Genomic DNA, 23,432 nt, shown 5'->3' with positions numbered 1-23,432 from the left:
AGATGTCCTTATTTGTTCTTAACTAATATATTTTTATTTTTAGTGAAGAAAAAAGATATGTAAGGATGTTTGTATGATTGAAGATAAAATTATAAAATTTGAAAAATTTGTAAGAATATATAAGAATTTATAAAAATGTATAAGGATTTATAAAAATATGATGTGACAGCAACGGCTAAGGACATTCTTAATATTAGAGATAGCCTTATATACACATTCCAACAGATAAGTAATACAAGAATTTTATTTTTTAAAGGTTCCAACAAAATGATAGTAACAGTCCCTTTTCATTAGAAACAATAAAAATAAATTTAATTTTCAAATATTCATTTCCATTTATTTCTTCATTCTCTCTCTCTCTCAAATCAATATTTTTATCAATTTTCCGTTCATATCAACACAAATGCAAAACACAATCTCCGGCAACCATTCCACCACCAGATGACGTCATCCTCCACCGTCATCACCATCATCTTTCTTCTAACACTCTCCCTGGTACACTCCGCAGACAGCCTTGGTGGGTCCGCCACCACCATCTCCGTCAGCTACGGTTCCTCCATCACTATCTGCGGAATAGTCGCTGGTCAACCAAGTCAACGGATTCAATGCTGGCGTGACGGTCAAGTATTCAACGTATTCTCAAACATATCATTTGAGTCCATCGCAGGTGGACGTGGTGTCTTTTGTGGCGTCCGGTCTGGCGGCTCAACCCTGGTTTGTTGGAACACAATAAGTTTGCTCCCAAAACGTTTGTATTACAATGAAACAATTACATTATCGAGTTTAGTTGTTGGTGATACACAAATATGTGCACTTACTAATTTATCACACGTCTCAAATGTTGAATGTTGGAGAGACAGCAATATTAATTTTAGTAATTCTTTTAATTCGATTTCTTCGGGTTTCGGGTTTACTTGTGGTGTTGCGAGGAATGAATCATATGGAATTATATGTTTTGGTACGGATATAGAACAGGCTAAAAATATCGAAAATCAGTTTTTGAATTTTAGTATGTTAAATATATTTGTAGGAAGTGGTCATGCTTGTGGGGTGAATACTAGTGGTTCTGTTATATGTAGAGGTGATTCTAGATATATTGATGTGCCGGATCATTCGCCTTTCGAGTTTTCGGCATTGGCGGTTGGTGAGAATCATACTTGTGCGTTACGAAAGGTGAATGGTTCTGTAGTTTGTTGGGGTGGGGGAGGGAGGATAATGAGTGATTACGTCGTTGGGGTTTCGTTTGAATCGATTGTGGCTGGATTGGATTTTACTTGTGGGTTGACTAGTAGCAATCTTTCGGTTATTTGTTGGGGAGAAGGGTGGGTTGGAAACGGGTCAAATTTGTTAGGATTCGGGCTTCCTTTGAGAAGGATACTTCCTGGTCCTTGTGTTAGAAAGTTTTGTGATTGTGGTATATATGTGGAGTCTGATACTCTTTGTTTTGGTAATGGAAATATATGTAAGCCGTGTGATATATCTAGTTTGTCGCCCCCATCGTTGATGCCACCAATGGCTGGAGGTGGTAACGAGTCAAGGAATTCGTCGCCTTCCAGGCCTTTGAGAAGGGGGTTATTGGCGTTTGTGATAGTTGGATCAGTTGGGGGATTTGCGGGTATTTGTACTATTGTTTATTGTATGTGGAATGGTGTTTGTTTTGGGAATAAAAGGATACATAACTCTGTTCAGCCCACAATTGCGGGTTCTACACACAATGCTCAGTTTTCAAACAGTAGTCCTGTTTCCAGGTCGTCTACGATCAGGCGACAAGCTTCAAGAGCTTTTAGACGACAAAGGAGTGGAACGTCTTCAAAACACGCTGATAGGGAAGAGGAATTCACTTTTGCTGATCTAGCATTAGCGACAAACAATTTTTCTCAAGAGAATAAGTTGGGTGCAGGGAGTTTCGGGGTTGTGTACAAAGGCAAATTGTTGGATGGTCGTGAAGTTGCGATCAAAAGAGGTGAAACGAACCAAAAAACAAGGAAATTTCAAGAGAAAGAAAGCGCATTTGACTCAGAATTGGCTTTCTTATCCAGGCTCCATCATAAACACTTGGTTAGGCTTGTTGGGTATTGTGAAGAAAGGGAAGAACGACTCTTGGTTTACGAGTACATGAAAAACGGAGCGTTGTATGATCATTTACATGACACCAAAAACGTCGATAAAGGCTGCAGCCTGTTAAACTCATGGAAAATGCGGCTCAAGATTTCATTAGATGCTGCAAGAGGAATCGAATACCTACATAACTATGCAGTTCCTCCTATTATTCACAGAGACATCAAATCATCAAACATCTTACTAGACGCTAATTGGGTTGCTCGTGTTTCTGATTTTGGGTTATCTTTACTGGGCCCCGAGTCTAATTCAGAGCAAAGACCAACAAAGGCAGCCGGGACAGTAGGCTACATTGATCCAGAATACTATGGACTAAATGTGGTCACAGCCAAAAGCGACGTCTATGGTCTTGGTGTTGTCCTGCTAGAGCTTTTAACCGGAAAAAGAGCAATATTCAAAAGCGACAACGATAACAGTGGTACACCAATAAATCTAGTAGACTTTGCGGTTCCAGCAATTGTTTCTGGGGACCTGGCAAAGATTTTGGATAAAAGAGTCGGGCCACCAGAGGTGAATGAGGCTGAAGCAGTGGAGCTGATGGCATACACCGCGATACATTGTGTGAACTTGGAAGGCAGAGAAAGACCAACGATGACTGATATTGTGTCGAATCTGGAACGCGCAGTCTCAATTTGCGACGATAGCCATGGTAGCATTTCAAGTGGTCAGATTTCAATCATTTCAGAATGAATTTCAGAGATTCTTTAATTTTTCATTTCGTAGAGTTGATTTTTTACAACATTTTGGGTGATTTTCATCTTGGTGTATATATATATATATATATTCGTAAACATTAAAGATTTAGGATTTTTTTTTTATTTCATGTTGTTTTGTTAGTCTTAACATGAGCTTACAGAACAGGATTTTGCAACATCTTGAACCACAATGTTTGGTGGTGCTGATTTTCTTTATTTAAGTTGAGGAATGTTTGGAGTACTCGTATTACTTGTCTCAATTTGTTTTAATTTTTTTTTTTTTCCAACTTGCTAATGTCTACAATGAAGCTTGAATCTATGACCAAAAAGTCTTAAACTATTGGTACCAATAGACCAAACATCAAACGGTTTATGTTTTTCTGTACTTAATTATTTAGAAAGGTCTTTGTTGGTTGAATACCAAAAGTCCAAAACAAGTCTTTGGGCATCTATGTAATGCAAGTGGTGGTTTCCATGAAAATGTGGCTGGAGATTCCAAAGTGTTAGGTGTTTGAGAAGTGAAGAGTCAGCGGTGGTTAGGAAGGAAGGTGGTCCAGTTTGGGGCTAATTAATCTAATGTACATTTAATTTAGTATATAGGACTCTAACAATTCAACAAAAATATACAAATACTGGTCCCATAGTATATGTCAATTCTGGTGTTCCTAACCAAATAAGACAATAACTAACTTTAATCGTTTTGATCTCAACCAATGTGAACAAGTCATCCACTTCATGTATCATTTATTATTACAACAGATATACATACGATGTACATAAAACAGATCACCTATAATCACCATCAATGTGGAATGTGATCAGGGTCTTGACATGTTCAATTACAAAAGATTTAACATTTGCATTTCTTTGTTTAAAAGCAAAATTTTCTAAAATTGAAATTGGATATATAAAACGGTATGTTGCCGTTCAAAAAATAAAATAAAGATATCATGCCATTACTATTAACTAATCTCTAAATATCAATTTAAATACAACTAATTAAGTTGAATGTAAACGTAATCATGTTCATTCTAAATATCTTTCTGTATAATGAAAGTATGAAACAATATAGTAATATAATACTCCATATAATATAATGATATATTTTCATAAAACCAACAATGGACTTAGATGACTTCAATTTGCATTAACTTTGATCGATGATGATATTTTTTAATTTTAAATGTTCAACGTGTCCCTCATTAACAGTTTTTAATATATTTGTAGTACGATAAGGCTGATGATTTTTAAAAAAATATATTTTACGAGTAAATTCAAAACATGCAGATAGAATGGAGGCATCCAAACTTGCCAACCCTCTGACTAACGATTATACTCAAAAGAGTAGATATTACTAAATCAAAATTTCAGGCAATGACCTAGTGAATTGCTATAAGTTCCATAGATATTTCCCACATGTTACCTATTTTAACCCAACCTATATGTATTTTAAATTAAGGTTAATTGTTTAAGGTTAACACTACTATTATTGGGAATTATTGCCAACGCGTCTAGTCTAGTCTATTTGAAAAGTCATAACTCATAACATGACTTTTTTATTTTTTGGTAACGTTTCAGAAGAATATTAAATAAAATCCTTATTAATGTACTAGCATTTAAAAGGGACGGTGGTGCCTCTCAATCTCAAAAATTCCTTCATATCTACTATCAAATCAAACGCGTTACAGTTTACAAGTATTTAAAGTATCAGAGAATGACATTCCAATAACATTTACGAGTAATTAATAAAATTTGTAACTTAATAGAGTATTAAATTTTACAAAGAAATGTGTATGAGATTAAATACAATAATTTATTACATTTATTATGGACGATCATGGCCGGTGGGCAGTCTGTGGGAGGTAGCCTATTTCTATCATTTAATTTTAAAGTCAATTCTCCATATTTTGTTCATATAAGCCGATATGGAGACTAATTAACTTTTTTTTTAAACGGCAAGTATATATATATATAAAAGGGATTTAGCAAAGTACTAGAAACCCAAAATATAAGAGATAATTACAATGCAATTACAAAAGCAATCACGCTATGAGGGAGACCCGAGGCCTAAGGAGCTAGGAGAGGACTTATAAGCCAATCCAATCACGATATCCGATTCTTCTTACACCTATTAGAATACCAAAAAAAAGACTGCGACACTATAAAGTCAAACACTATAAAGTCAAACAGTAACTCTTTGCGTTGAACCCCGGGAGAAAAAACCTCGTCATTACGATGTTTCTAAATTGACCACCACACAAATTGGCTTCAAATCTCTCCTATCACTTCTCAGGGACCACATGAAACTTTGCTTATTATTGATAATATGAGGTTTTCTTCGGATATTAAGAAATACATTCTGGAATCTATTGTTAACTTCTTTTACGTTTTTGTGTGTATAATTTGTGTTCTGGCACAGTGATTAGGTGTCCCAATGTATTAACTAGATGTTAAAGTTTGAACCTTATTACGGAAACATGTTGAGGGTAATCAGGGAAAAAGCTAGGTTTGGATATTCAGGTTAGACCATATATATCTGAGCCAAAAATTCGTATATTTTAGATGAATTAATTCGTGTATTTCTTTGTATAAATAAGAATAATTATCTCTTTAAATGCTATCGGTATCATATAAAAGCTGATAAGCTTTTTTGATTTTAATAGTCGTCAGTATGTTGTGCGATTGCGTTGTATTGTTAAAGTTTATTCTGGTCAAATTTTTTTGTCGGTTGGATCATGTCTTTTACTTGCTGTTTCTTACTAGCGTTTTTAATAAAAAAAAATTAAATGCCTTTCGAAAATAAAAGATAAAAATACAAAACGGAAGCTATTAAAAAAAAGCAGCACATGTGTGGGTTGGTGTGATCATATTTATGGTCGCCTCAAGTACACGCGTGTGGTACTACCCGCGGCTTCAATGTGGGATTCTTCAATACCCACCACCCTTACTTAAAGGCCCCCCATATATCTTTGTCAACCAGGGTGTCCGTAATGGCTTATGTGGTCGGCCCATGGTTCTCCCACCATGTCGTCCTTCCGATGTACACCCACCAGTGTGGTGGTATTGGCGTCGGTACAATCACCATTGGACGAGAATAACATGTATATGTGTTTCAACTTATGATTCTAATCTCTAACATAACATAAACAAACAACCTTATGTCCTTATGTCTTTAGGTAGAACTAATGAGCTATGCATCTACACCTTTTCAATATATCAAACTTGAATAAAAGTTCGTAATACAAATCAATTCATACGAGCTCACTTCAACCATCAACTAAGCTATCATCACAAGACACGATTATTTTGATCAGTTTCAACATCCTAGTCAGGATATACAAAATCGTCTTCTCACACGTTCTAAGATAAATATAAAAAAATGGGACTATTTTTTCAGACATCTTGTATAGAGCAGCTTTCATGATTGATTATTTTCAGCACAGACAAAATCTCTATAAATTAACATAGTAACTTTTTCAGGGGTTGTTAACTTGCTTTTGTAAAATTTGGCAGCTAGCTAATAAACTCCACTCACCTAGGATTAAACGAAAATTCCAGAGGCTTAAATTCTTGGATATCTTTTTCTCTGTCTTTGTATTTCAACTTCGTTCATCCAATCGTTGACCCACAAGAGCCCCTTGTATCCAAAATACGCCGTTGCAATCAAACTCACAACAATGATGAAAAACAGGAATATCTTTCGCACAAACCCCATAATTTTCTGTTGAATATTCAAGAGTACAAGGGTGAGTCAGATATCCAATGAAATATTACGATTGTATACTTCTCACTTCTCAGATAGCATTAGAGTAGGCACCTTGGATGGGTGGGTAACTGGTTAAAACAGCATCAGGTCATGACTTATTTTTTGTAGGACTCGATACGCAATTTGTGCAAAAGCTTACAATTTTCAATGTATTATGACAAAAAAATATAATCGCAAAAATTAAATGATTTGGATGTTTGTTGAGTTAAAAACACACTTTTTTTTTTCTCATTTGAACCATTTCCTTTTAAGTTGATTACCGTACTTGTTTGACCTGTTTTGACTTGTTTGAGATTTAAATCATAATAACTAAAAGATCCCAGATTCGTCGCCCATTATCAACTTAAATGGGTCCAAAATTGCCAACTCTAGTTCATAGTGGAAATTGACCTGGAGTGTTGAAACTTGGTTGTCTTGCTGTACTTTGTCTTTCCTTCTTTTACGCTTGCGTACATGATTTTCCACATCTGGCTCCTTTTTCTGAAAAGTTAGCATAAGAATTAGGCTTGAATAAGTAGCATAAGAATTAGGCTTGAATAAGTTTTGTAAACTTTTAAAAGGAAAAGAAACAGAAAATCTGACCTCGGGAGCATGGGGTTTCCGAAGGTGCAAGTCTGAATCATCAACTTTGATTTTACTCTTGCAGTCTGAGTTACAGGGGAGTAGTCCGAGACCAAATTGACTTTTAATTATATCTTTTGGGTCACGGCCACTACTGTGATAAGCGGCTTGTACTTGTTGACACAACCACTCTTTTTTCAAGGTTTGGCACCCACATCTTACAATAACCTGTTAAAAAAGAAGCACAAAAGCTGATAAAAGGTAGAACCAAAAACTTACAATTAACATTATCATGTATAGTGATGCCAACTATCCATAGAAATCGATAACAATAGCATTACCTTTTTGGAGCATTTTTCTGGTGACGGGCAATGACCAACATGACATATTTCTGGGCACAAATGTGTGCAGTTGGGCAGTTTCCTGTACAAACAAACACAAGGATAAATAATGCATAAAGCTTGTACACAAATTCAATACTGGATTCATAAAAAATGTTTAAACCAACAGTAGATAACGGAAAAGAAAAAAGCTACCTGTGGCAGGGTCCACTACATGAACGAGCAGAAATCTGCTCCTTTTCGGATATGCTGTTGTAATATAAACACTCGAAAACGTGAACCATAGCACCACAATGGCATGCACGTTTTATAAGCACCTTGCAAGGAGGGCATTCTTCGGGGTGGCACTTCCGTGGACATGAATGCGGACATGTAGGTTCCCTCTCCTGAAGTAAAAATGGTGAATAATAGTTACAAATGTATAATAAAAAGCATAGACTAATATAACCAAAGAGAGGGCACTGAAAAAGAAAACTTGTCAAAATTCGAGAAGCCTAACCCGTTGGCATGGTAAATTGCACTCTTCACATTGAACCATGAGGGAATGGCAGGTGTTAGTGCAAAAATGATTGCCACATGGCAAAAGGTTTCCACAATAATTATCACAAGAAAACTTTGCCTTATTTGAGCAGACCATCTGCATAACAAGAACAAAAAAACTGATAGTCTTGTACTCTTGTTTAAGAAAAGATAAACGTATCAATTCCTTAAAATGAAAGTAAGTAGGTTGAAATGTTCTACCATCCTCTCAGCTCCAATATGTTCACCAACACATGACCTCCAAACAAGTTCTGGGCACGGTGGGCATGTAGAGCCAGGAGTACTTTCACTTTGAAAATATTGTTTCTTTTTCTTTGGTCTCAAAATGAACTCGGGATTAGGAGGAGGTATAGGACCATGACACCTTCAGTTAACATATGAAACAAAGATAAAACTAAATAATTGATGAAAACCCAAAAAAAAAAAAAAAAACGATTTCAAACCTTAGCTTGCATTTATGCCCACAAGGGTATTCCTCATCACAAACCAGACGACATGGTGGGCAAGCTCCATAGTGGCACTTATGTGGCTGGACAAAGATAAAACATGTACCATAAAAATATGTAAAATACATTATAGCAACATAAGGCAATAAATTATTATAGTTACCAATTAATCTTGTTCAATTAGACTGAATTGATGGGTAATTATGCAATATTCACATATATTAAAACATCAAAAGAGACCAGGTAACCAGTTATTTACCTTAGTAATTGATTTATGTCTGCATAAAGGGGTTATCCCACAACGTTTAGAGCATTTGGGAGGTTTTTGCTCCTTTTCAGTACCACAAGGAACCTGACACATGTTCCTAGAATGATTAGTCATATTTAAAATATAGAAATACCATTATACAAAGTCACTCCGATCTCAAAGTATGCTCGACTTTTATCAAAAAGAAGGTATTTCACGATATATTTAACTGCTCCTGAAGAATAAAAGCTTAGGTTTCATTGTAAGTGAGAACCAAACAGGCCCTTAGGTTTCATTATAAGTGAGAACCAAACAGGCCCTTAGGTTTCATTATAAGTGAGAACTAAAATAATAATGAACAAATCATAGTGTCACCTACTCACCTCAAAGCGTGTCTGCCCACAAAAACATGAGATAGTCACCATTACTGGACATGGAGCACAAGCACCTCTACAAGAGTTAAACTAAGTCAATTATACTATAAGAGCTCAACCTTATGATTTTCCAAACGCTTACAGCCAAATACTCGATATTGACTATTATAAAAGTTGGAATTCAAGCGTTAAACATATGAGGTTTTCCCCATAGCAATTCAAACACCATCCTAATACACGAAAAATCTATATTATTATGAAAACACATGTACCTGTGGCAAGGAGATGGGCATTTGTGATTTCTGCATCTTAGCCTCTTGTCACATATCTGATGCATCCAAATTATATTCGAAAAACACGATTAAACATTATTATCAATAAAACTACTAAAAAGAAACTGATATGAGAAGGCATGCCTCTGAACAGGGAGGGCAATCACCATCACAGCAACGCCGTTTGCAAGCATGGCGTCCACAATCCCGCACTTGTTGGCATTTCCTTTCACAAACTACATCTTGATAACAGGGAACCTATTCTACATTTAATGTATATTCTCTACATTAATGAGCATATATAGAAGCTATAGGCAATCAAAACCACTTAAAAAGAATAACTTTTCACCTGTTTTCTCAAACTCCCGCATTTGCAAGATTTGGTGATAACGATTCTACAAGTTTCAACACAATTACCACGGTGACACCTCTCTGGACACCGATGAAACCCACATTGCAACTTCTTATCACATGTCCCACCACATGACGGTACAACAACATCACAAGCCATTCCTTCATAAACTTGTTTCCCACATGGGCACGTTCTCTTCCCCTGCAACGGGCAATCACCACATTCACCCTCATGACACCCTTTACGACACACATGTTTCCCACAGCCAAGCAACTTCTCACATTCAATCTCACACCTAAAATCCCTCTCAAAACACTCTTTTTCCTCTTTCACCTTCCCACACTGACACTCGTAAACCCCTTTAGCCCTACAAGGTGGACACTCGCCCTCATGACATATCTCAACACAACAATGTACCTTACAATCTAACAACTTTGAACAAGTTTTTTTACAAGAGAATTCCTTAAACCCACATCTTTTAACATCCTCAACACCCCCACAAAAGCACCTAGCTTTAACTAATTTCGGGCAAGATGGGCAAGGACCCGGGTGACATAACAACAAACACTTGTGCCCACAATCATATTTCAAAGGCCTGTTACATATTTCACCACAAGAATGTGGCAAAACCCATGGATCATGACATGGGTTTTCAACTTTACCACAAAAACAAGTATAAGTTTTAGGAATCAAGGTTTTAGGGAACTCACTACGACATTTCGGGCAATTCCATGTCGATGTAGAATCATCAGCACCGCGTGTGGCGGCGCGTAGAGAAGAAAGGTCGGAGCTTTGGCGTGCCCATGATTGAATACACACGAGATGAAAGACAGCAAAGCACCGGGAAGTGCAGGACCAAGTGGGGTCAGTGGGTCGAATGCGTTCGAGACAAATAAGGCAAGAAAGTGCACCGGAACTTGATGAGGTTAAGAAAGATTGGATCTTGGTGAGGTCTGGTGATTCAAGATTTGAGAATTGGATGTATGATTGGAAGATTGTGTTTGAGAAATCGGTGTGGTGGTGGGGTTTGGGTGAGTCAGAGGAGTCTGATGAGTCGGAATCGGAAAGGTGAGTGGTGGCTGGTGGATGACGGTGGTGTATGGTTGTTGATGGTTTCATCATGGGGATTGGTGGGAAGTGGACAGAGAGTGATCAGTGTTTTTGTTTTCTGTTTGGAATGTCAGGAGTGTTTGGCCTAGCTTATACGAGTATTTTTTGGGCGTTATTGGTTATTTATTTTTTCTTCTTTAACTTTATAAAAGCTTTTATACAACGTTTGGATTAGCTTTTGATTTTTGAAATAAAAAGAAAAGCTAAAAGCTTTAATTTCTAGCTTATCAAAAAGTGACTTATGAAAGTTAAATAGCATAAGTTCAAAAACCCACACAAACATTTAAAATGGTTTTTTTCACTCAAGATAAACAAAAAACTAAAAGCTCCATAAAAAAAGCTAGGCTAAACACCCCTTAATGGAAGTATGGTTTTGGGTTTGTTAGACAAAATGTCAAGATTGACCCGGTAAAGTCGGCCCGTTTCAAATAAGGACGAGCAAAAGTTAGGACTTTTGATCCCGTATTGATGCATGGTACCGAAAAGTGGAACCTAATCTCATTTGGGATTAAGACCAGCAAGACCAACATTAGTTTTTGGTGGTTTTTAGGATTGAGACCGGAATGGTATCGAGAAAATACCAAAAAAAAGGTGAAATATTGGTATTGGTTCGGTCTCGTATTGATTTAGGTTCATATGGGACCATGTTGGTACCGTGTCTTGGTGGTTTTCGGGATCGGTATGGGTACCATAAGGGAGGGTACTTGTCCGAAGATCAACCCATCCCTAGTTTCATGTACGGGAAATAGGGACTCCCGCATTCACAACCCAAAGAATGTGTACATTTAATAGATTTGATGGGCTAAATTTCAATTCTTGCCTTTGGAAAAGCCCCTTTCTAGCAATGTTTTAAAAATTGGACTAGTCAAACTAGTCTCGTCCAATAAGATTAAAGCACCGAATAACTAATTATGATGTAACTTTTACTATTTGGGTTGCTGAGAAGCTCAAGTCCATTTTCACAAGCTGATCTATCATAGTTGTCCCAAAATAATGTGGTAAATTAGAACTAGTCCCAACATCGTTACAAATATTCCATGTTATATAAAATTCAATCTACGATGAATGGATGATCTGTATCGAGAACAAATACAAAATACCCTTACAAACAAAATTGCCTGTCAAACATTTAAACGGAATAATCTAAATCATTAACAAGTATGCGATTCTAATAGTAAGCAAGACTAAAAAGCAGAAAATGAGGAATCCTGGAAGAAGTAGACAACTAGAAAGGTTTTCAATATGATGAAGGGCGGCCTCCTACCCGTCTAGGATGGTCATACAGAGTACAGACCCTCTATGTCCCAGTAGTTTCTTCCTTCATAACGTTCTGGTCCAGCAGCACCACTGTATCTATCACTGCTCCACTTTGGGTTGACATCACGATCATAGTCTCTCTCGCTGCCATATATGCTCGATGGTGGAAGATAACGATCAGGGCCTGCATATCTGTCACCTACAAACAGATCTCCGCTTGCTGGGTACCTGCATGTGTGTCATCATCAGCAACTCAAACTTCATAATTTCCTAGAATTGCGAATCTCGTCCAATATCGAAGCTCAGATATACTCGGACACGGCTTGGTAACAAGATTACCACAAATCTCCTCAAGAAGGAAACAAGATATTCACAAAAGAGGAAGAGATTTACCCTAATTCTCTTACCCTCCACTCCAAGTTATCTACCCTCTATATAAATAGAGGAGGAGCCTCACGGCATATTCATATTCATCCATACAATTCGTATACATCGTACGAACTATACACTAAAACCCTCTCACGAGTTTATTCGACCTCCGGATAAACCCTAAACAAACCCTAATCAAAACCCTCAGTCGAACGAATCGACTTAGTCATCAAACCATCCGGCGTAAAGCGGTCTCTCCGACCCTCTGACCGTAAGGGAACCGCCAATAAACACCTACAACCCAACTCACACATCCGGTTGAGCCATAGTGCGATTATTTGATCAAACACATACAAGATGCTGATTGGAAAATTCCAGCTGCTTCACGACCCATTTAGGCCTAGAGGATGGCCGAACTGCACAGAACTACAAAGTTGTAGCCCTATGAGTCTAGTATCTACAGTTCAAAGGAAGACTTCTAACTCTTTTGACTTTCCAACTACCAAAGTAAGATTCCAGGACTTATTTGAGCGGCAAAAAGTGTGTATCTTTTAAGTTCCCAATATATTTTGTAATTAATACTATCTTGTTAGCAAAATAACTTATTTAATATTAATTACAAAATTAAATTTACATGTCTATGTTTAACCTTTATGGAGTTTTATTATATCACTAAGACACCAACTTCTAATCTTCTACTACAATTTCTCTATTTCACTATCAATTATCTTCGATGACAAAGGAAAAAGGAAACGAGTAGAATAGAAACTTTATGGTTGTTTTGTTATTTTGTTGGATTTTATCATGTTATTTTATCTTTATCTTATGAAATTTATAAGTTTTGTTTACTTATGTTTTTGGTACATCGTACCGAATACATGGTACACCGTACCACTTCGTACCGCCTCGTACCGAAATGAGCCTACCTCCTCCGTACCGAATTCGTTACACCTAGCGAATTACGTACCCGAACCGCGTACCCGTACCGAAGCGTACCGCGTTTTATATGACTATGGTTATGCCCTTCTGAGATCGGATTTGAAGATTGTATGCATTTACATGTTGTCGGACTGTGCTTGGTTAGAAACAGAACAGTGTATATCAAATACTATATATATTTTATGTATATGTATATGTATGATGAGATTAGAATTGTCAGTAGGTTATTTGTGTAGTTATGCTTAGTATATGATCGAGAAACTCATGGAGAGACGGTGTAACCAACGGGAAAGTGATCTGGTTCTGAAATAATATGAACTTTTGGGCTCATTGGTGAAGGAAAGTCGGTGTGATATGCATGCTCCAGAACTAACACCCATAGTCCCTATGTTACTTGTATTGGTTTCGGAGAGATATGTCACTTTGTTTTTATCAGACAGTTGCAGAGTTTTACTAGTTAATCTTTGAATGTATATAGATAGTGCCTAAAGGCTCAAGCCACTTCTAAATATATGTTTCATGAAAGATGATCATGCTTTGATAAGTGAGAAGGGTTGATTAATTTTGAAGATTTTTTAGTTGATTTCAATTTGGTTCCAGTATCAGGAGTGAACCATTGTTTTAGATAGCTAGTCATGCTGATCAGGAAGATCACCTGCATATAGCAGGAAATAGACATTACACCATTTATAACCAACAAATCTCATGTTCTCACTGTTTGTTACTGATGTTATAAGGTCTGACCAAATTGCACAGCAGAGGTCTGTCAAGCGAAGTATAACAAAGCTATCAGAACGGTTTGTTTTCTAAACCGTCACCCAGTCTATAAAGTTAAAACACCATCTCAATACTTTTCCTTCATATTCTGACACCTCGGATTCTAGCATATAACGATTACTTTTTGAAGCCGTTGAAGGGGGTGGATCAAAGTCATTAAACCATAAAATTAAAGGAAACAGACAAAAGAAATATTTTTCTAAGTTGAGATGAACAAACATTGTCACTGACCACTCCTAACCAATTCCCAAATCCATCTTTGTGTTTGTTTATTTTTCCGCTTTTATTTATAATAAAAATAAATATTTCTTGTAAAAAAAAGACCCAAAGGGGCATAGAATACTTATCCGAAATAACCCATATGTTTATGGCATTAAATTCCATTAAAGATGGAAATGAAAAGTAACCATATCTCTTTCGTTTCCTTGATTTCATTTTCCCCCGCCAAACACATTTCATTTGATGGATTTTTTGTACGGATACGACAAAAATCAAGTTAGTTGGTGTAAATACGAAAGTTTGGTTGAAAGTTCTACGAAAACCGGTGTTTTAGCACCGGTCTTAATATTTTTGACCAAAGCCGGTGTCTAAAACACCGGTCCTATCATACAAGCTAAAGATACCGACACCGGTTTTGATATTTTATGACAAAAATGGCAACTTAGAGGCCGGCTTTCTGGAGTTCTTTCCTTTCCTCCAAAGACGTTATCGTAGACACCGGCTTTAGTTAGAATAATTAACTTTTCATGCATTTGGTTGACTTGTATTCTAATATTAATTCAAGATTATTCATTTCAATTTCAATATATTTATATTTCAGTCCCTCAGTGGTTTATTGATTTAATTTCAGCAACATCTTCAACGCTAAGGATAGGAAACAAACCATCATAATACTGAGTTCGCGAATAGAATTTTTGCCTTACTGTTCAGTGCAAAAAACGACCCATCAATAAGTGCAACACGTTCTTCAAGTAAAAAAAAAAGAACGAGCAAGACGTCATGACCATAATAACCAAATTCGTTGGACCACCCACGAATTTCAAATTGGTACGAGCGATCCGAAGATGGGTACGAACGCAAATTGGTATGTTGTTGATTCGCGAATCCAAGTATAACAAAGGCGAATCGAGTGGAGCGAATTGGACGATCCAATCGCCCATGGTACAATGAGTTTGATCAATCGAACTCGTGTTTTCGGAGGGGTTGGTTCTTCATGCCAATTCGATTTTAGATATCAGATATACATTAAACAAAGTATAGTATATCAAAAGAGTTGAGGAAATGCGATTCCACAAAATTAGGAACATATTCTGTGCGAATTCGCATCGTAAATTCGTAAATTAGGAAATGCGTTTCCACAAAATATACCATTTGGCAATATGAAATCAATAACGCGAATTAGGAAATGCGTTTCCACAAAATATACCATTTGGCAATATGAAATCAATAACGCGAATTCGCATCGTAAATTCGTACCAGACCGAATCGTGACTCAGGTGACTATGGTCATGACATCTTAATCTTGCAGCAAATCAGATACTAATAAGAGAAGCCAATGGCTACTAATCATGAATCTTCTTTCTTTTCATGTTTGGAAACTGATCATCAAGTTTCAGGCTGCGCTAAAGCTAAGCTATGTATTATTAAATCATACAGTAATGCCTATTAAGAGGATATATCATTTCCCTTCATCTATTTTGGCACATATTACTTATGATACAGATTTGGGTGAAAATATATAGAAAAATGGAGTTGTTTAAACACTCATATTTTTTTAAAAAATCCCAAAACTCTTATTCAGAGTGTATAAGGATGAACTACCGTATTTGGAAAGTGATCACATGATTGGTATTAAAAACGCGCAGACACTACTCTATAAATTTCCTCATATGCTGGGTTGTATTGTAAAACGAAATTGCCAAGTACTTCAGCTACTCTATTCCTTATTGTATACCAAGAAAATAATTGCCTTGAACTTCACTGATTAATTCTTTATAAACTACAAAATAATGAAATATTCTACAGAAGTCTTTGTCATTAGATAAATCTTGTTGGCAGTGTAGCTGCAGAATATCTAATAAGCTCGAGTCAAATTAGTAGTGGCTGGTTTTTCTCTATTCAAACTCAAATCGCATAAGAAGCTTTACAGAGTCAAATTTCTCTCCTTTCTTGTTATGTAAAGGAACGATTCGTATCCCAGTTTTCAATTCAGAAACTGGCAAACATGTTTGACCACCAAAGTCATCCTTCTCAGATACATCATGTTCTCGTACAACAATCTTTAATAATGCTAGTTCAGGGACAGTCAACTGAAATGTAAACTCTTCATCCCATATGGGTGTCCAATCATCTTTAATTACTTTCGTTTTCTTCTTAATAACATCGGCTGGGACTCCAACCATGTACATCTGAGGAACAATGTTCTTATCAGATACATTCCCTCAACTTGGAAGCATATATTTCAAGGTCAGACATAGTAGTTGTGAAGCTAAAATTTCAGAAAAAATAATCTTCAGGTTTTCAAGAAGAGCCTACTAACTTTGTCAAGACCAGTTATTTAAGTGGTGTTATTGTTTAAGTTGAACAAAAGTCTTATCAGGTGTAAACTCTAAAAGTCATAGTTTTGACTTTAAAAGTCAAGGGAACTTTTCTCACTAAAATGAGAGGTACCCATTGGTTACTTGGCTCCATGACTAACCTTTGTGTAGAAATCTGGTGGTGAATATGTATCAAAATGAGTCTGACTAAAATCCATACGCCATCCGTCACCCATATACACTCTCACCTGTTAAATTTGCTGTAACTTCAAAATCCCATATTCATCATGTAATAAAATGACACTCAACATGAAAGATGGATAAGCTTTACCGACCCTAAGAGTTTTCTTCACGTCTAACACTGCTTTGGGATCAAACACCTCATTATTAGGACCCCTGCTCATTAGAAAATCAGGCTTCTTAACATAACCACACCCTCCATTGGATCTAAACATTCCATGCATCATCCAAAGTGATTTTCCATACCCCTATTTATAAAAAAATGTGTTAATAGTTCAAAGTCCTATACTTTAGGATTGTTAGAGGTGGCAAATCAGACTTCTTAACGTATGAATGGGTTGGAGTCGGATTGTGAGCTATATTTTAATCTCTACATAGTCGAATAGGTTAAGCTAAAAATCCAACTATTAGATAAAAAGTCAAATGGGTCAATCGTTATGCGCAAAGTAAAAAAAAAAAAGAGTAATTGGATGTGAACCCCCTCATCCCATGTACCATTTCGTACCCACTAATCCCCCAGCCAGGCTAGTGTCCAGGTGAATCTCAACCACTTAATAATCCCTATTTATCTCAAGTTTGCCTTTGGCATGACTCGAACCCAGGTTCCCCCTGGAAAGTGGCGGCTGGTGGCTACTAGGTTATTACCCAATGCGCAAACTATTCACATGCATAAAAATCTGCTAAATTGTTTATTAAATATGTTACGCTTTTTCGTGGTTACATAGTATCTGTAATCATAATTTGCACATTAGTAATTTAAATAGTTCCAAATATGAATAAAAAGTGTTTGCTGGTCCATCCAACCCAATTCGACATGTTTTGACCTTTTCTTAGAATGACTTGTTCAAAATCCGTTATATACCACCACTGAAAGTTGCACAAAATAAACTTCACTTGAAGAATATACCTGCATATTGGACGCAACCATCTGACCGCCATGTATCCACGCAGTGAGTGGTTTAAAGTTCGTTGATGTAACCCGTGTTCCCTTTGGGAACACTCTAAGAATATTCTTTTGAGTAAACCTGTAGACCACATACTCATTATTTAGAAACAGTATGACTATGTTGTAATCATTCACCAGGAAAAGGGAACTGTAGTGGTAACCTGACTAAATCAGTTCCATAAAGAGACGCGGCTTTTTCAAGAGTTTGCTCACTCAAACTAAGACGTTTTCCTTTCCCGGTTTCAACCATCAATGCCTTTCTTAATCCCTTCTTTGCTTTCGCGGCATGAATTCCTATGAGTTGGATGTATTCAGGAGGCGCTTTCTGTCCACATTTCTCATTTTCAATATCTTCATATTCGTCTTCAAAGTCGCCAACACGAAGTAGTTGGGACAAATCTTGATTTGTTGTGGGGATTTTATCATTGCGGTTACTAATTAGCTGTTATTAAAACCAAGTTAACAAAATGCCGACTTTTGGATAGAAGCGAGCAGAAAAATGAACTTTAAATGATAAGCTCACCCTTTCATCAGTTGGTAACAACTCATCTCCGATCTTAGATTGGAGATATTCTTTTGGAGGTTTTGTTGAAAGAATAATACGATGCTTTAATTCTTCAGGTGAGGGGAAGTCATCTATATCTCGAGAGTTTTGGCAGTAAAGCATATCTCCAAAAATTTCCGTCACCATCTAAAAGTCAAAATAGTTTGTAAATAGTTATCAACCACATTCAGAACTTCCAAGGAAGAGAATATTAGAACCGTACCTCAGCAACTTTAGCTTGAAGATTTGGTGTAAGATGATCCTCTAAAGTGATGATTACCGGATAAGGGGAATTCACAAAGGCATGATCTTTAATGGACTTGAAACATTTGTCAAGCGTAACAGGTGTTGTCATAGTCCTAATGTCATTCAAATTTTCAATCACTAAACTAAAGTTCTATGCTCATTTATATAACAGAAAGAAAAAGGAACATGACATACCTCCCATGAAGAACATGTATTCCATCTTTTGCACTATTTGGCCATAAATCCAATTCGACTACCCTCACACCTCTGTGAAGAGCTTTAATGATTGGCACTTCACTGCAATCACTGTTGAGTTGATTTCCCGTAAGGTAGGAGTTGTGGCCTGTATATATAAAGTAATGTTGCATTGGTGCAGTCATATCATGGTGCACCTGAAACAATGCATGTTATAGGGCTTATGAAATAGAGTTAGCTAGGAAGCTTATCGAATTTGGTTATAGTTAAGGCCGATTACAAGTACTAATTTTGTTGCAACAAGTATGAAATTGGTTAATGCATAACTAATTATTCAACCCTTAAAGCAAAAAACTCGAACCCACAACCCATTGGTTAGTGGACTACCCATTAATGTCTAGTAGAACCAAAAAAACCTATCTTTTTCGGTTGATGGGTACACATATGACATGAACAACTTTAAATAGCCAGTCACACTCTTTGAAGGAAAGAGTGGCAATAACAGAACAATATGCAACTTTTCTTGTAGTTAGGCCCAAAGGACATGAAAAATTGACCATATTTAGTAATCACCATAAATGCATTCAAGACAAAATTTTTGCACTATACTACAAATATATCAAGATTAACCGATTTTGGTAATCCACCACATCTTTTTCTACTTTTTTGAAGATCATAATCTTGACAAAAACTTCTTTAAATAATATACAATCATAGCTAGTACAAGTGAACTTTTAAAATAAGGCCATATGACATATCGATCAACTATAAGTTTTAACTTCTATAAAGTTTTTTGTTAATAGAAAAAAAGATTAGAAATGAAAGCTCTCAAAAATTAATACTATTGAACAAATTACCTGAAATGAGATGGGTCCATTGAGTTCATCAATGAACAAATATTTAAAAAAATCGTCAAGACTAAAACAGCAGCTACTAAAATTGGGTCTCAAGTGATGCAAAACTTGCTCCATTATCTGTTTAGCATCATCACTTGTAACATCTTTTTCTCCCTGAAACTCCATCAAGAACCGCCGGAAGTGATCCGGCGCCATTTCCGGTTCCTGGTTGGTGAAGAAAGTGAAGGCGTCGATCACGTCCGGTGGTGGGCTTCGTTCAGTGATCTTGAACTTCCTGTTGAATCCGAACATCTTGTAGTAGTTATAACTTGCTTTCATATTTTTTTTAGTTGGTATTGTTTTGCAAGTTTTGAACAAGATATATAGAGATGCTTGTGTTTGTATGTATATGTGTAGTTGTGTATGTATACATATGATAGTTGACTTTTATTTGTCTAGAGTCAAGACAATAAAGAATTCTTAATCTTAACTATTAAGAAAATAAAAATGAAATTTACTAGTATTTCGTATATAATAAGACTGTAAGTTTGATTTTTGAAGAGCATCTAGAACTTGGGAATTTATGACATGGAACTAATTCTGTTTCTTGTTCGGATCAAATAAACAATTAAATCAATGATGATTTGGTGTAATGGTTCATTCCACCAATTTTGAGATATAGGTAGTCCTTTTGTGAGGGCTTGATTTGGGTTTATCCAGGTTCAAGTCTGAGGGGACAAAGTTTACCCCTATTAATCGTGGTGCTTTTGGGCGGATTAGTAAGGGTTTTTCCCATTGTGTATTTGAAATAGACATTTCTATTTCGATGGAGCTCTCTAACGCGGACCCGATTAAGACAACGTATGCTAAACCTCTCGCTGTCGAATCGCGACATAAAGTTTCAATCGAAATTAACTTTTCAATAAAAGAATATATACAATTAAGAAGTGATATATTTTAGTCTTTTTATATTGATGGATCATTAGTAAGATATTTATTTTGGAGTAATTCATTTTACTATTTGAATTTTATCTTTTTATATTTGTGAGAGTAAATTGTTAGAGGTTTTGGGAAGTCTTAGGTGGCATTTTAGACATTCAGATAAATTAAAAGTAAAAGTATGATATATTGACAGCAAAAGAAATAAAAAATACTTGTAATATAGTTAAACTTTTTGATAATTATTATTGTTACACGGAATATAAAATTATCACACAAGATTTAGTCAAGTGTATTAATAAAAGAGGATATAATATATGCTAAACTAAATAGGTAGTTGCCTACTTTTTAAGCATAAATTCTTATGTTTTTTTTTATAAATATCTTGGTTATTTAAATACATGAGAAAATCATTATTTGGTTTGTGAGGAGAAGAGCACGGGCTGCCTGATTGGTGAAGCAGGTATTATTTTCCTTTAATAAAAAAGTGGATTGCGATAATCTTTTGTTTTTATGTATTTGTAATTTAAAGTTTTACTAGATGCTTTTAGCCAACTCTGTTTTTCAAGTTTTATGGTTGTGGATAATTAATCAGACAACGTGTTTCATTTTCAAGTTGTAGTACTGTGACTGTCAATGACTTTATATAGAGACAACGACTTTTCAAGAACTTTGTTGCAATCATTTCATGAACTAACTTACTTTTGGATTTTGTATATAATGAAGTTGAGGTTATTATGATTTTGATTTCCAAAAAACTTATTACATTGATGTATATATAATGTTTTGTTGGGTGTTAGCAATATCTTTAAAAGCTGGAATGTTTTACTTTAATCAGTTTTCTCGGAACCATCATGTACTAAATTTTGTGTCTAGCTATTATGCTCGAATGGTACAAAGGTAGGTTATGATAATCAAATAACGTTCGCTGTGATGATCAGCAGAGTCAACAATGAAGGGCCGGTGTCCATCTTTTGCGATAATTTTGGAAGAAAGACAATTGTAAGGTTGATGTGCTTCTAATACACGATTCAGTAAGTAAAATAGATGGGTTAATGTGCTTGTGTAACAATGTTCACAACACATAACATAGTTTGGTTTGTACATTATACACTGGATTTAACACTCAGTCGTAATAATTAAACGGACACCACAATGGTAAAGTATATGTAGATTCTATGATATTTGACAAGGGTAAAATAAAACTCTAATACACATAAATATATAATTATATAATTTTGTAAAGGTCCTATAATTAGCAATATCTTCAAGGTGGAGTTAATGACATAAATCGTCCCTGTGGTTTACTAAAATAGTCACCTTTCGTTCTAAAAAATTCAAAACCTCAAGGACAGTCCTTTATAAGAGGATAAGGTTCACGTTTAATCCTTTGACTATTTGACCGCCAACTTCTCTCCGTTAAACCCCCCATGTGCTTCCCACGTGAGGGGCATTCTAGTCATTTTCACTCTAAAGGATGAAAGGTGACTATTTTGGTAAACCACATGGACGATTTATGTCAAAAACCAAAAGGTGTAATTATTTCATTTAATAATAACAAAAAAAAATCATCCTCTTTTTTTTTTCCAATCCCTTTAAACCTTTCCATTGATATATCTATACATCTGCATCTATCTCTTTCTAAGTACAAATCTATACATATATCTATACTACCGCCACTGCTAATCACCACACCACCAAAAATCATCGGCACCTCACAATTCGCCGCCGCCGGCCCTACTCATCATCAACTCCGTCAGACCGATTCATCACCACCACTAACGTCACCCCCATTCGACCTTCCACACCACATCTAGCAGCCGCAAACAGAGACCCACATGTTGTTGTGCTCGCATATCCGTCGGGCACCACACCGCCGACCGATTTTTTAAATCTATAAAATTTGTTGTCACCATTTATATCCAGATCCATATATATCTAATCCAACCACCGCACCCCACCTCCGATCGATATTTATATCCTGATCTATACCTATATCTATAAAATCCAATCACCATAACGCCAACCTCCCCATCTTCGTTGTCACCATTTAGATATATATAGCAGATGACCCAAAAGTTTCGACGGTCTGATGTCCTAAAAAAACCCAGCAATGGTTTGCAGGAAAGTGATGGTATCCTCATCTTCATTCATTCTTTTTTGTTGTGTTCTCTACCTTTGATTAATGACAGCCATTTCATTTGAATAAATGAACGAAATTGGATAGATTGATCTTCAAATAGAAATATATGTATTATTGTGTTTATGTATTTGTATATATGTATTTAATTTTAGAATATCTAGCTTTTAAGTAAGTGAAACAAAATGATGAAAAAATATCAGGTTTTTGTAAAAACTTAATGACTTAAATCGTCCATGTGGTTTACCTAAATAGTCACCTTTCGTCCTTTAGAGTGGAAATGACCAGAATACCCCTCACGTGGGGGGTCTAACGGAGAGAAGGTGACGGTCAAATAGTCAAAGGACCAAACGTGAACCTTATCCTCCTATAAAGGATTGTCCTTGAGGTTTTGGATTTTTAAAGACAAAAGGTGACTATTTTGGTAAACCACAGAAACGATTTATGTCATTAACTCCTTCAAGGTGTGTTATCATTTGAAAACTAATATTTCCGTAAAAACTGGTCAAAACACAATGTAGTCTGAACTTAACATAATGTGTTTTCAAATCACATTGTGTTTGATCAGTTTTCTGGTTTTCACGTGCTATCAAAAACACATAATTTTGTAGATTCAGATCAGAGTATGTTTTGACCAGTTTTATA

At 36.0% G+C, this 23,432-nt stretch overlaps 3 protein-coding genes across 3 annotated transcripts; 1 reads left to right on the top strand and 2 right to left on the bottom strand.

The window, feature by feature from the left end:
- The first annotated feature begins 359 nt into the window (after window positions 1-359).
- On the top strand, window positions 360-2,939 carry LOC122605655 (putative serine/threonine-protein kinase-like protein CCR3). Its single transcript, XM_043778610.1, has one exon. It carries the CDS (start codon window positions 442-444, stop codon window positions 2,806-2,808), a length of 2,367 nt encoding a protein of 788 aa, XP_043634545.1. The 5' UTR covers window positions 360-441; the 3' UTR covers window positions 2,809-2,939.
- A 3,043-nt stretch (window positions 2,940-5,982) lies between these two features.
- On the bottom strand, window positions 5,983-10,922 carry LOC122602652 (NF-X1-type zinc finger protein NFXL2). The gene is made up of 13 exons (XM_043775249.1): window positions 9,710-10,922; window positions 9,505-9,618; window positions 9,361-9,416; window positions 9,098-9,164; window positions 8,727-8,819; window positions 8,465-8,550; window positions 8,223-8,385; window positions 7,981-8,118; window positions 7,677-7,867; window positions 7,482-7,563; window positions 7,162-7,368; window positions 6,970-7,059; window positions 5,983-6,534 (listed from the first exon to the last, which is right to left on the bottom strand). The coding sequence occupies exons 1-13, from the start codon at window positions 10,832-10,834 to the stop codon at window positions 6,376-6,378; spliced, it is 2,571 nt and encodes an 856-aa protein (XP_043631184.1). The 5' UTR covers window positions 10,835-10,922; the 3' UTR covers window positions 5,983-6,375.
- A 5,193-nt stretch (window positions 10,923-16,115) lies between these two features.
- Window positions 16,116-20,116, bottom strand: LOC122602653 (phosphoinositide phospholipase C 6-like). Its single transcript, XM_043775250.1, has 9 exons — window positions 19,730-20,116; window positions 18,873-19,069; window positions 18,655-18,790; window positions 18,411-18,578; window positions 18,049-18,329; window positions 17,849-17,966; window positions 17,037-17,189; window positions 16,863-16,949; window positions 16,116-16,572 (listed from the first exon to the last, which is right to left on the bottom strand). Exons 1-9 carry the CDS (start codon window positions 20,045-20,047, stop codon window positions 16,279-16,281), a joined length of 1,752 nt encoding a protein of 583 aa, XP_043631185.1. The 5' UTR covers window positions 20,048-20,116; the 3' UTR covers window positions 16,116-16,278.
- Between the last annotated feature and the right edge of the window lie 3,316 nt (window positions 20,117-23,432).

This window comes from Erigeron canadensis, chromosome 6 (assembly GCF_010389155.1).
Source record: "Erigeron canadensis isolate Cc75 chromosome 6, C_canadensis_v1, whole genome shotgun sequence".
NCBI lineage: Eukaryota > Viridiplantae > Streptophyta > Magnoliopsida > Asterales > Asteraceae > Erigeron > Erigeron canadensis.
The sequence above is the reverse complement of the archived record's forward strand: the minus strand, read 5'-3'. Positions and strand labels throughout refer to the sequence as shown.